General features: G+C 56.0%; 1 protein-coding gene across 1 annotated transcript in view; it reads left to right on the plus strand.

Moving 5' to 3' along the window:
- The first annotated feature begins 10,307 nt into the window (after window positions 1-10,307).
- The window catches only part of ENG (endoglin), a 31,917-nt gene continuing 27,958 nt past the window's right edge, over window positions 10,308-14,266 (plus strand). Inside the window, exon 1 of the mRNA XM_058302870.1 lies at window positions 10,308-10,708. Coding sequence (XP_058158853.1) covers window positions 10,642-10,708 — 67 coding nt within the window. The 5' untranslated portion in view covers window positions 10,308-10,641. The remainder of the gene's footprint in view (window positions 10,709-14,266) is intronic.

Genomic DNA, 14,266 nt, shown 5'->3' on the forward strand with positions numbered 1-14,266 from the left:
AAGGGGCTCAGTGCCCCCCCTGGCCGCTCCTCAAGGTTGGCGTGAGGACGTACTGAGCACAGGAGATAAGCTGGCAGTTGGCAGGCTGACACACCCTGTGGGCACTGAGGGCTCGAGCAGCCTGTCCCGCAGTGTGGGGGACCGGAGATATTTGGGGGCAGGGGAGGCCCACATGCCCCGGGAGAACGACGTGCCCCGCGCTCTTCTCTTTCACTCTTGGACCCCGTCATGGAGAAAGGCTCCATTTGGCGCCCACGAGTCCCCGAGTCCTCTCCAGCCCACCGGCCTCCCTGTAAAGCCGAGAGCAGAGGCCCGGCCCGGCCCGCGGCAGCCACACCCCGGCTGGAAGGAAATCTCGCCGTTTGGGGGTGATCGTGCCCATTTTCTGTCCCCATCTATCTATGGCAGGTGGGGCTGGTTTTCCATTTGCATTAGTGATTTAGAGTTTCCTTTAAAATAAATTTGAGTTACAAGAGGTGTGTCTCTTGGAAGAACATGAAATAAATGACAGGTCAGGGGAGCTAGACGAAGGCGGTCATCGTGGGGAGGGTCGTGCTCCACCAGACCAGGAGAGCCATCGTCCCGGGGGCTGCGGGGGAGGGCGCTCCCACCTGCGCTGCAGCTGGGCTCCCGTTCCTCCCATCAGCCTGGGTGGGGGGTGAGCAGCAAGCTCAGGGGTCCCAGCTCGCTGCCTCTCTCCTCTCGCTCGTGACGATGCAACTGGCAGAATGGCCTAACTCCCTCCTTCCCTCCCTCCCTCTCTCTCTCTTTTACACACACACACACACACACACACACACATGCTTTCCCTCACATACTCTCTCACACACACATTCACACACACTATTTCTACCTCATGGGGTCTGACAGTCAGTGAGAGGATGAGTGGAAAAACATGCCAAAGATGATAAAGAGCAAGAGAAATCCACCTGGCAAATGGTTAATATTATCTTAATATTTATTATAATTTTATTAATTCAGGCAGGTCCCAGTTTATGAAAACCTAAGCTGACCCAAACTACTCACCACAGAATCAATTTATTTGTTTAAATATAAACCTCCTCGGGAAGCAGATTTGGCTCAACTGATGGAGCGTCTGCCTACCACATGGGAGGCCCAGCGTTCAAACCCTGGGCTCCTGACCCGTGTGGAGCTGGCCCATGCGCAGTGCTGATGTGCGCAAGGAGTGCCCTGCCACACAGGGGTGTCCCCCGCGTGGGGGAGCCCCATGTGCAAGGAGTGCGCCCCGTAAGGAGAGCCTCTCCATGCATAAGAAGCGCAGCCTGCCCAGGAGTGGCACTGCATGCACAGAGAACTGATGGAGCAAGATGACACAACGAAAAGACACACATTCCCAGTGCTGCGGACAAGAATGCGAGTGGACACAGAAGAACACACAACGAATGGACACAGAGAGCAGACAATGGGGCAGGGGTGGGGGGAAGAAGGGGAGAGAAATAAATAAAAAATAAATCTTAAAAAAACAAAATAAATATGAGCTTTCTTTGATAAACACTTGAGGAACACCAAAAGCTTAAAAGCTCCAGTAAATCGCCACCCCACCCTTGCTACCATAAACTTTTTTTGAGAATTTCCTTCATGCACACTTATTCATTCAGCAAATATTTCCTGGTGGCCCTCTGACCCCCTATGATGTGGCTCCTTGCAAGAGGGGTGGGGGACCCGTGTTCACAAATCCCCAGTGGACCTACTAGCTGAGACCAGGTCTGGTGGCTCAGTGCACACTGCTCAGAGGAGTCCCTGGCAGGTAGGAGGTTCCTTGGGCTGTCACTCAAGTGGGGCTTTGCAGATATCTAGGAGTTCATGTTGACACAGCATGGAAGGGTAGAGGGAACAGCTAGGCAGAGCCTCAGAGGTGGAGAGGGCCTGCTTGGTATGGGGAGGGCTGAGATCTCAAGGGGACTGAAAAGCAAACTGGGGACAAGCCTGGCAGGTGGTAGGGGTCAGAGTTGCCAGGCCTTAAACATTGGCCCAAGTATGTGGCGTTTCTCCTGAGGATAGTGAGAGACTTAGAGTTTTGCTTTTGTTTTTAATGAAAAATTTCAAACAAACTGAAAACTGGAGAAAATAGTTTAATGAATGTCCATCTCTGTCCTTGGCATGTAGCAGTTGTTAATTTTCAATTTTCCACACTTAATTTTTTTCTTCTGCCAAAGTATTTGTAAATTACAAATTAGTACAAAGAATAGTAAAGAAACGAAGAAAGTTCATTCCTCTATACTTCAGCCTGACTCTAAAAAATAAGGGCATTTCCCTATATAACCACAACTCAGGGGTTCAGTGACTCTAATACCATAATAACTAAAAGTCAGTCCACATGCAAATTTTCCCAGTCGTCCCCAAAGTGTGTCTCTCCGCTGGTTTGCTCACACCAAGATGCACTCCAGGGCCACACGCTACGCTTGGTTGCGGTGTCTGTCAAATCGCTTTTAATCTAGAACAGCCCCTCCCGTCATCGCACTGGCCTGTGGAGGGGCAGGCGGCCAGCAGGAAACGCCTCCTTCCAGATTGGCCTGCGGCTTCCTCGTGGTGTCGCTTTCCTTGCTCGTCCATCCCCGAATCCCTAGGAAGCTGGAAACCAGTTGGAAAGGCTTCATGGATTCAAGTTAAGCATGTGGGGCAAGACTACAGAGGAGGCGTTGTTCCTGGAAGGTTTGAAAACCTGGTGGGACAGTCAGGTCTGCAGCGCGCCCGGCCCTAAGGGTCAGGCACACCTCCTGAGGTCTTGTTGAAAGGTCCCCTCGGATTCAGCCGGTCTGGCTTGGGTGCTGAGTCCCCGGCTCTTGTGGGCACCTCCCCGAGAGCCCCCACGGCTGCTCTGCCGAGGCAGGGCAGGGGGAGCCAGAGGCGGCGGGAGTCCAGGGGGCGGGGAGGAGTGGAGAGGACGGAAAGGTGTGGGGCCACCTCTAGGGTCAGCCTGTGGCCCACCCCCACCGGCGGGCGCAGAGGCGCGCGGGGCGGGGCTTTGGATCCGAGCCCGTCCATCCGGTCACACCCTCCTGGTCTCTCGGGACCTGCCGGGCAGCGGCTTGTTTCAGGGTGCTGGGCTTTCCCGGCCACCTGCGGGATCAGTGCCTCTATCAGGGCCTCGGAGAGGGCGTGCTCTCGGGGACGGCCCCACGGGGGGTGGAGGGGTGGGAGATGGCCTCAGATGCCCCTCTGGACTGAGCCCCCATGACTTGGCCTGGGTGGCCCCGAGGGCCGGGGCCGGAGGCACTGAAGTGGGAGAGGAAGGAAGCAGGGAGCAGAGGAGGCCAAGCTGCCGCCTCCCAGCCGCGAGAGGGGCTGCGAGTAAACAGGAAGGCCTGGCGGCTCCACGATGCGGGGGCTCGGAGGGGTGGGGGGCCAGGAGACCGACTGGACATGCGCGGCCTGAGAGCCCAGGTCTTCCTTGCTAGGGAAGCAGGCCCAGAGAGGTTGTGTGGCTTGCCCCAGGTCACACAGCCGGGCAGGGGCACAGTGCTAGAGCCTCACCTGCCCCGCCTTGTTCCGCCCCTCCCTGAGGTTCTGGTGCAGGGGCCCGTGCCTGCGCCGCCCACCAGCGCTGGTAGGGTGCCGGATGAGTCCCTCCCTGTCTTGGGTCTCAGTTTCCCCTTCTCTGAACTCAAAACCTTTACAAATCAGAGGTTCTTCATGGCTTCCTCAGACCTTGGGCAGCAGGTTTCAGCAGGAAAGCCCACATCGCCTAGGATTTGGGGGCAGCCAGGGCCCAGGGCCCCTTCCTTTGGGAAAGAGAGGGAGACTTGGAGAGACCCTGCTCCTCCAGAACAGAGTGGAATCCGGCGGGGCCACCGGCACCCGTGACTGCCCAGGGCCGTGGAGCATCGTTCCTCTTCTTTAGGGACCCTGTCCCTGCACTCGGAATGCTCCTGGCACCCACACCCTGGGGACTCACTCATGAACTGTGAAGCCCCACTCTGGGGCGCCCAGTGGCTGAGCGCATTCATTTGTTCCACAAGCATTTACTGAACATCTACTACAGGCCAGACACTTTTCTAGGGGACTTGGAGATTCAGCAGTGAACAAAGCGAGGGCCTTGTCCTCACGAAGCTCGGGTCCTAGAGACAGACAAAATAAACAAACACCACATGGTGTGTCAGATACATACCCAGAGGACACACTGCTGGTGGAGGGAGGGGATTATTTTAAATGTGATGGTAAAGGAAAGTCTCACTGATCAAACAGCAGACTTAAAGGAAAAGGGAGAAGCCCTGTGGCTATCTAGAGGGGAAGAGTTTAAGGGAGCGCAAACAGCCAGTGCAAAGACCCTGAGGTAGGCAGGTGTCTGGCACGTTCAAGGGACAGCAAGAAAGCCAACACGGCTGGGGTGGAGTGAACAGGGGGAGAATGACAGGAGGCGAGGCTGGAGAGGGCCGTGGAGCCTCGTCTGTCATTTGAGGGGCTTTGGCTTTTGCTCTGGATGACGTGGCTGCCAGGGGAGAGCAGTGAGCAGAGAGGGAGGGAATCTGACGTAGCTCTACCAGGATCCCTTTGCAGTGTGGAGAATGGGGGGAAGCAAGGGTGGAAGCAAGCAAGGAGAGACCAGTGAGGAGGTTACCACAACATTCCAGAGAAAATAGGCTGGTGGTTTGAACTAAGGGGCTAGCCGTGGGTTGGTAAGTTTCCACATACCCTGGGACCTTGAAGAAGCTAAGGTTTGCTGGTGGGTTCTTGTGGGGTGCGAGAGAAAGAGTCAAGGTCAACCCCAAGGCTTGACCAACAGAAGGAGGGAGCTGCCACCATCTGAGATGGAGGGACAGTGTAGGGGAAACTGCAGGGGCAGTTTGCAGAGAAAGAATGGAACTGGTTTTGGACGTGTGAAGTCTGAGATGCCTGGTAAGCATCTAGGGGTCTGAAGGCTGGGGGAAGGGTTATGACTAGAGATAAGATGTGGGAATTGTCAGTAGATAGACGGTACTTCCTAGTACAGCTCTTCTCAAACTAGTGTGCACACAGATACCCTGGGGACCCTGATAATATGCAAATTCCATTTCAGCAGGTCTGGGAATCTGCATTTCTAACAAGGTCCCAAGAGTTGTCAAGACCACCTTTTGAGTAGCAAGCATCCAGGATCTTATATTTTATGGCCCAGACGCATGAATGGTTAATGAAATCAATGGAGTGGCTTGTGATTGGTATTTCGAAGACAATGGAAAGGGACAGATGTCACTGGAGTGCCACAGCGCATTATAAGGACGCATAAAGCTTTACAAAGTGCTTGTTTCCTTTATTAGAGCCCGAGTCCAAGGGCTCGTGCTGGGCTGCCTTGCTTGCGAAGCTTTGAGAAAACCTGACGTGGGAGTGTGGCGAAGCGAGGCGGGAAGGGGCCGCAGGATCAAACCTGGGAAGAATCCACCAGGAGACAGGTAAGGGGCGACTGGCAGGGGGCAGGGATACCAGGATGGGGCGTTCTGGAAGCCACGGGAAGAGAGACAGGCCTGGATCTGATTCTCCTCTGCCTCTCAGCCCGTGGGCCTTGCCCTCCTGAGCCTTAGTTTGTTGTAAAATGGGGAATGACGACTCTGCTTGTTACAGTTCCTGTGAGGTGGCTCAGGGCTGGGCAAGCATGCGGGCGGCAGAGTGACTTCAGGTCTTATCTAGGCCTTTCCAACTCCTCCAGGCCAGCAGGCCGCCCTCCCACTGTGCAGACCAAGAAACTGAGGCCCAGAAACTGAAAAGGTCTTTTCTGAGGCTGCCCAGCCAGAGCCAGGCAGAGCCCGGGTGCTCTGATTCCTGTCCAGGGCTCTCCTTCCCTCCACCATGTGCGTCTGGGCCCGTTGTCCTCGGTGGCCCCTGGCTTCAGGCCGGTGCTGGAGACAGACAGCCGCCTGGGGGTCCCTGGAGGCTGCTGAAATTCCTCCAGTGGCCGGCTGCCAGGGTAGACGTGCTCCGTCCCTTCCTGCAGTCCCGGCCTTCCCAGCCAGCCAGGAGGAAGGAGCGGGACCGTGCATCTGCCGAGAGTGGAGCGGAGACACAGGGGTCTGGTCACCGGCCACGTGCCCCTTTGGCGTGTGGACAGGCAGTACCTGAAAACATCTGCATCAAGTCAGAGTGCCAGCAGGAAACAGATGGCACGCTCAAATGGGATAATTCGAGGAGAGTTTAATAAAGGGTCTGTTGACACAGGTGTGGGCAGGGAGTAGGGAAACCACAAGGGACACTGCAGAATCCCCGGGCTAGCAGCAGCGGGCCGTGACCACCCTTGGCCTGGTGGGGCGAGGAGCAGAGCCGTTTCCAGAGCCAGAGAAGGCTGTGCGGAGAGGGCATCCAGCGGGCCGAGGCCTTAAGTGGAGGGATGGAGACCACATTTCCAACAAAGTTTTGTTGTTTTTTTTAAAGATTTATTTTGTTTATTTATCCCCACCCCCCTCGTTGTTTGTGCTCTCTGTGTCGGTTCGTTGTGTGCTCTCTGTGTCTGCTCATTTTCCCTTCAGGAGGCACCAGGAACCACACCTGGAACCTTCCACGTGGGAGAGCGGCGCTCAATCGCATGAGCCACCTCCATTCCCTGCTTTGTCGTGTCTCTCATGGCGTTTCCTCTTTGTGTCTCTTGTTGCATCACCTTGTTGCATCACTCAGTGCACCGCCTGTCACATCAGCTTGCTGTCCTGCTCATCTTCTGTAGAAGGCATCAAGAATCGAACCTGGGACCTCCCATGTGGTAGGCGGGAGCCTAATCGCTTGAACCACATCTCCTTCCCCCGATAAAGGTTTAATATCCAGAATATATTTTAAAAATCCTTCAACATAACCACAAAAAAGACAAACCACCCAATTGAAAAATGGACAAAAGACTTGAATAGACATCTCACCAAAGAAGATATACAAAGGCCAAAAAGCACATGTAAAAGATGCTCACCATCTTTAGCCATCAGGGAAATGCAAATCAAAACCACAGTGAGTTACCATTTCACACCCACTCTAATGGCTACTATTTAAAAAACAAAACATTTCTAGTGTTGGAGAGGATGCAGAGAAAAAGAACACTCATTCATTGCTAGTGGGAAGACAGCTTGGCTGCTCTCAGAAAGTTAAGTGTAGAATTACCGCAAGGGCAATCACACTTCTAGGTATATGTACAAAGGAACAGAAAGCAGGGACTCAAACAGACATCTGCACACCAATGTTCATAGCAGCATTATTCACAATTGCCAAAAGATGGAAGCAACCCATGTATCCATCACCCAGTGAATGAATAAACAAAATGTGGTATATACACACAATGGAATATTATTCAGCTGTAAAAAGGAATCAGGTCCTGATATAGGGGACAATATGGATGAATCTTGAAGATATCATGTTGAGTGAAATAAGCCAACACGAAAGGAGAAATATTGTATGATCTCACTAATATGAAATAATTAGAATAAGAAAATTCATAGAATTTGAATATGGGGGGTTGGGGATGATGTGGGATAGGGAATAGGGAGTTAAGGCTTAAACTGTGCAAAGTTCCAATTTGAAATGGAAATGTTTTGGTAGTGGATGGTGGGAATAGTAGCTCAACACTGAACATAATTAAGGGTGCTGAATCTTTTGTTGGGTGGTATATATAGTATTAGAAGAAAATATTTTTTAAAAAATCCATGGAACTGCACTACACAAACAGTTAAGCCATGGATTATGGTTAATTGTTCAATTATAATATGTGCTATCGTCAGTTGTAACAAACGTACCACACCAACGCAATGTGTTAATAATAGGAGTGGTATATAGGAATTCTGTATTTTACGCATGTTTGCTCTGTAAACCCACAACTTCTCTAAAAAAAAATAAAAAAGGCTTGTGGGGCTTCTCGCCAAGTGGAGAGAGACAAACGGAGCCAACCCCACACGGGTGCAGAGTGATGGGGAAGCACAGGGCACCGCAGGAGCCGCGAGGGGCCTCCCTCTGTCCCCCACTCTGCCCCATGCTCTCATCTTTCCTTCCTCTGTGATGACTCTGGGATCAGGGATCTGGGCCCTCTCTGGATGCCTGTAAGGTTTTTCTCTCCCTGGGGTTTTCTACAAGTCCTTCCTTGTATCCCCCTGGAGTACCTCCTGCTTTCTGAAGAATCCAATCGGTCTTGTTTTTAGCATGGATGGGGATGGATTGTTCAGCATGGGGGGCGCAAGGAAAGGGAGGAAGTTTTGGAAGAGCCTCCTATGGCTGTCACCACCCTGGGTGCCCCCAACGCCCACTCGGGACAATAGTTTCCCCACCCTGTGACACCCACTGTCCCGGTGACGCTGAGGCGCCCACTCCAAGGTCAGCTCCGGCGGTGGTATCGAGCTGGGAGCCGGGCAGCCCCGGGTCACCGCCTTCCAGCTGCGGATGTTGGGAAGTCACTTCAGCCTCCGGGAGCCCGGGGTGCCTCCCCTGCAAGATGGGGATGTAACGGCACGGACCTGGCAGTGTGGCTGTGAGGATTCCGAGCTGATAAGGTGACCGCCTAGGGCGGGGCCTGGTGCCGCGTGCAGCCCTTGGGTGCTGGGTGAACTGTCCCCAGGGCACAGACGCTGGCCTGGAGCCTGGAGGAACCGCACAGCCAGCCGCCTCCCCGCCGAAGCCGCCCTCGCCTCCTGTACCCGCCTCCCCTTCTCCATGGCTGTAGGGAAAGACAGGGAGCCCCCTCTCCCATCACCGCCGTCCTGGCCCGCCTTGACTCCATGCCCGTGCCCGGGGGCAGGAACTGGCCAGGCAGCCGCAGAGCGGGGTGCGCTGACCCTTCCCCCAATCCCCACCCAAGGAGCCCCACCCGTCCTTCCCGCTCGTATATCAGCTCCCACAGAGACAAACACATGGCCTGCTCTGGCCACTGGAACGGGCCAATGAAGGCTGGAAGGCGTGGAGGGGCCAGGCCTCTGATCCTGGGCCAGCACCTCACTCCAGAGGCACCCAGGACTCCAGCTTTCTCCCTGCTGCCTGGGTCACCACGTCCCCATCTGGGAGCCAGGACAGAGATAGGGAGAATGATTCCATCTCCCCTCCGGGTGTTGCCAGCACATGCCAAGACTCGCCTTCTCCGGCTCCAGCTCTGCTGGCGTCCTCCTTCTCCAGAACCTCCCATGACCCCCCATGACCTTCAGGAGAAAGTTCTGGCGTTCAAGGCCCTCCCAGAGCAGGGCTGGAGGCTTCCTCTCCGGGCTAACTGGCCCCCACACAGCCCTGCCTGTCCCCTGGTGGTCTGACCACATCCTGCCTCCGTGCCTTTGCTCAGGTTGCTCCCCCTGCCTGGCACGTCCTCCTCCCTCTCTTTTACTCCCCCAAACTCCCCCAGTCCTTCAAAGGTCAGGTCGAAATGCCACCTTCTCCAGGAAGCTCCAACTTCCTCTTCTAAGCTCCCTTGACCCTGACCCTGGGTGCTACCCCTGACTAGTGTCATGTTGGGCACATAGTAGGTGCTTCCTGTTTGCAGAATGAATATGCTGCCCACCCCCACCCCCAGCCCTGGACCAGGCTGCTCTCCTCCCGAGTTCTGGGATTCTCTCCCAGTCCGGGTGAACTGACGGGATGCTTCCAGGGGGGAGGGGGTCAGTGTCCCCCGCTGTGGTGCCTCTTGGAAATCTCAGCCTGGCGCCTGGTTTGGAAGACACAAGCAGGGTGACAGAGGGTGTAGGTGACTTGCCTAAGGTCTCACAGCTTAGAGGGAGCAGAACAGGGCCATGTGCGTTCAGAAGTGCCATTAAAGGTCTGCCCCTCCTTCATTTGGGGCTGTCCTTTGTCCCTGGAAGATTTTCTGCTCATGGAGGGGACAGATGCAAGGTCTGTGGCCCTGGGCAAAACTGCCCTCTCTGGGTTCAGAGACCCCAGATTCACATGACTTGCTATGACAATGTGTGCGTGTTCCTTCCTCATTCTGTGCCTCAGTTTCCCTGCCTGCAGAACAAGGGCACCACAGTTCAGTGTCACGGGTATGTGAGCCAGTTTTGGAGCCCAAAGAGCACTGGTTTGAATCCCAACCCCACCATCTTCTTCTGCAAGGCTCTCTCCTCGTCAGACCTCTGCCTCCTCATCTGCAAAATGGGAACACGGAGTTCCTGGGGCGGTGAGTCCCACAGGACCGTCTTAGCCCCAGCTGCCGGGAAAGGCCCCTTGGTGGGCTGTTAGGGTGATTGTTTTCATCTGGGCCCTGGGAGCTGCCAGCTGCATCCCCACTGGCCAGCCCAGGCCCTCCCACCCCCCCGACCCCCACCCAGGCCCCCCACCCAGCGACAAAGCCTGTGGCACTTCCTCTAACCGTCTGGCAGGCGGCCTGGCCCGGCCCCTTCTCTAAGGAAGCGCATTTCCTGCCTCCCCGCCGGGCTGGATGAGCTGGGAGCTCCCCGCTGCCGACAGTCAGACCTCAGGCTCCATCCGTGTCCACGCGAACCGCCAGCGCTGCCGTCCACGGGAGCCCAGCGCCCCCTCCCTGGGCCCCCCTCGGCTGGCGGCGGACCCCAAGCCGGGCCCTGCGCCCCCCTGCCCGCTTCTCCTGACCCCTCGGCCGTCCCCGCAGAAGGCTGGAGCAGGGACGCCGTCGCTCCGGCCGCCTGCTCCCCTCGGGTCCCCGCGCGAGCCCACGCCGGCCCCCGCGCCCACCCGCAGCCCTGCCCCTGGACACCGGATAAGGCCCAGCGCACAGACTCCTGAGCGGACAGCATGGTCCGGGACACCCATCCCCTGGCCCTTGGCCTCCTGCTGGCCCTCTGCAGCCTCAATCCCACAAGTAGGTGTCTGGGGACCTGGGGTGGGGAGACTGAGGCCCAGAGAGGGCCAGTGCCTGGCAAACCTGGAACCCGGGCCCTGAGTGCCCTGGCCTCAAGCCTGGGGGAACCAGGCTGATGACTCTTCTGGGGTGAGGTGGGGGCTCCGGACATCCAGAGGTGGCAGCCACAGGGGTGACCAGTCATCCCGGGTTGCTGGTTCACAGACGCAGGACTTTGAGCTGAAAAGTCTCACTCAAACCGGGACGGGTTGGTCACCTGAACCCTGCTGGCCTCTGCGCTCCCAGTCATATCCAGTTCTCCCCAGGAAGCCCGGGGCCTTAACCTGGCATCCCCACCACCCAGCCGCGCGGCCCCGGGAGCGTCCCCTGCCCTCCAGGCCTTGAGTTCCCCCCCCCCCCCCCCCCCCCCCCCGCAAGGAGCCATGCGGAAAGAAGCTGTGTGCGCTGGTGGCCCTGGGCCTTTGTGTTTAGAGCACGGGCTCTGGAATCAGACCCGGGTTCAAATCTCCACTTCCCTCCAGACCCTGTGGGATCTTGGGGAGCTGCTGTCATGTCCCTGAGCCCCGGTTTTCCCATCTGCAGAATGGACGGTGCTTCCACCTGCCCTCAGGTCTGTCGTGGAAGGAGCCTCCCCCCTCCCCACCCCTTCTCTGCCGGCTGGGGACCTGCGGGAGCGCCTCGGCCCGGGGACTCTTCCAGGGGGCCTGGCCCTGCAAGCTTCTGAAACTGACCAAGGAGGGTCCCGACGAGGGGACCCCGGCCCCCATGCCACCCACTGTGCCACTGCTGTGCCCTGCCCCTAGACACGGGGTGTGGAGGGCAAGAGGGGGCAGGCGGGGACGGGGACAGCAGCAGCAGTGACCACCCTCCCACCTCGCCCCACCCCGCAGCATTTACAGTTTTCCCACCCTTGGTCTGTACCCTCCTACCACCGCCCCCACAACAGATGGGAAACTGAGTCTTAGAGACGTTAAGTGACTCAGTGGGGATTAGACCGCCACCCCTCCTGACGTGGCTCGCAGTCACCCTGCAGCTCGGCTGTCATCACCAAGCCCATTTTACAGGAAAGGCAGCCGAGGCTCTGTCCTGCCCAAGTTCAGGCGCTGGGGCAGATCCCCGCCCCGCGCTCGGCGGCGCCTCTAGACCACCTCGCCTCTCCCTGCCCGTCCTCTCTTCCATTTCTGGCTGTGATAACACCCTCTTCCACTTGCTCCTTGGAGAAAGACCCCCGCGAATGTGTGGCGTCTGGTTTGACGGGATCGAGGTGGCGATGTGCTGGGGGATCGAGGAAAGGAGAGTGGGGACCCGATTCGCAGTGTCTGTGGGTCTCTGTGGGGTGAACACTCCCCCACGGCTGATTTCAGTGGGCACCTCTCTAAACCCAGAGCCGGGCAGCCGCGCAGCCGCTCGCCGTCACGCGGTGCTGCCACCACGCCGATGCGCCAGGTGTAGGTAACCCCAAGAGCAGGGATAATAGCAAGACGGAGTACATTATCTAGGGGGTGAGGCGTTTCAGTATTTATGACCTCTGCTTTTAATAGAATGTATAGAATTGTAAGTTTATGTAAGTTACTTTGAAATAATGGCTGTGTCTGACAACTGGTTCACAAAACTCCTGAAAATGTATCAACCAACTCTCGTGAGCAGGTATGAGCTGGGTCCAGCACACCGTGGATTCAAGGGCATTACACGCCACCCAGCGCACCTCATTTACAGCCTGGGAAACCGAGGCCCATCTAGGGCAGAGAGGGCCTGAGCAGGGTGCAGGGCACAGAGCTCGAGCAGCCAGCAGCCCGTCTTTCCATGGCTGGGTAGGGGTGGGGGTGGCCCAGGCACCCTCATTCATGCTGACAGGGAGGAGAACGGGTCCAAAAACAGGTCCAAAAATGGGTCCAGATTTCTGGGAGTCCAACTTGGCAGCATCTCTCAAAATCCTAACTATATGTGGCCCTTGGACCCAGAAATTCCAACCTCAAGCCCGATGTAGATACTGACCCAACTCTCTAAAGATGTGTGATCTGTAGGTACCTGTAAAAAAACACCAAGAAGTGGAAACCACCTAGATGTCCACCAGCAGAGGACCTGTTAAATAAATTATTACGCAGAGGCATACTATGCAGCCCCACCAAGAAAAAGACAGGCCTCCGTGTAGACTGCTGTGGGCAGATGCCTGCAACACGCTGTGAGGTGCGCAAACGATGTTTCCATTTCTGTGATAATAAAGTAGTAATACACACAATATGCAGAGAGAAAACTTGCTGTGTACCCCGCATTACTCTTCTCCAATATAGGGATTTCTCTCTAGGACTTTCACTTTCTAAGCCACATTTTTTCTGTTACGTTGAAATTTTCTTCAAGAGCAAGTTTTTTTAAAAAGCAATTTACCCACATGGTTGCCTCAGCTCCTCCCTCAAAGAAAGTAGATGGAGGGGGAAGTATTAGCTCCCAGAGCCCTTTTTAACAGAGACGCTGTTAGCATGTTGGTGGATTGCCTTCTAGCTTTTGTCTAGCTTTTTCAGGTCTTTTCAATCCAGGGGGATGACATTTGGGTGTCTTGCATACCCTTCCGTCCCAGAAGATCCTATGCCGTCAGATGGACCCCATAATCATCCCATTGTGGTACCAGAATATTCCTCTCCTTCAAGTGTGCCATCGTTTACTTAATGAATCCCCTGTTGTTGAAAATTCAGTTTGTTCCCCCTTGTGTGCTGGTTATAAATACCACCTCAGTGCTTGTTTTTGGTAAATGCACCTTTTCCCGCATTTTGTATTCTTTTCTTTGGATAGAGTCCCAGAAGTGGGGGTACTGGGGCTTGTGGCCCATGTTAGGTGGCTGGGATTGAAGAGTACTTCCTGTGTGTTGGTGACCGTTTGCTGGAGACGGGCAGGAGTGTGGCTTGGAGCTTCCGTGATGACAGCCGCCTTCGGGACGTCTAGGACTCGTGCGGGGGTGGGGGAGGGAGAGACACAGAACTAGATAGCGCCTTGGCTCAGAGGCTGCAGGTGGGGGCAGCTGCTCCTTTGCCAGGAGGAAAAAGAGACTGGAGAAGGGCTGGGTGAGCCAGGAGAGGGTGGCTCCCTGGGGTCAGCGGGAGCATGGCTTTAAAACTTCTCCCTCACCTTAGCCAGGGCGACAGTGACACTAAGGCCCAGAAGAAGAGAGACTTGATCTACTCAGGGCTGCAGCTGGGTCTGGGCTGGGGCCTCTCAGGACAGCCCTGGTCCATTTGCTCAAGAGCCTGAGGGGAGATCTGGGATGCTAAGAGCGGCTGAGGGGACACGAAGGGCACGAGGGAGCCACCTCCCCAGGGTCTCGAGCATCAGGTGCTGTACTGGTTCCTTGCCTTTGTTCCCAGTCTATGCATGAGGAAACTGAGGCTTGGGACAAGTGGTGGGTTCAGATTTGAACCCAAACCCAGCCTATTTTCCCTACCCTAGCCTGGGGCCCAGACCTCTGGCAGACTGGGAGAGCTGGTGTCCCTCGCTCTGGGCCCCTGCCCAGCTCCAGCCCGGGCTTGGGGGGCGAGCTCTGGAGACTGAAGAGGACCCGCATCTAGG

This window comes from Dasypus novemcinctus, chromosome 8 (assembly GCF_030445035.2).
Source record: "Dasypus novemcinctus isolate mDasNov1 chromosome 8, mDasNov1.1.hap2, whole genome shotgun sequence".
Taxonomy (NCBI): domain Eukaryota; kingdom Metazoa; phylum Chordata; class Mammalia; order Cingulata; family Dasypodidae; genus Dasypus; species Dasypus novemcinctus.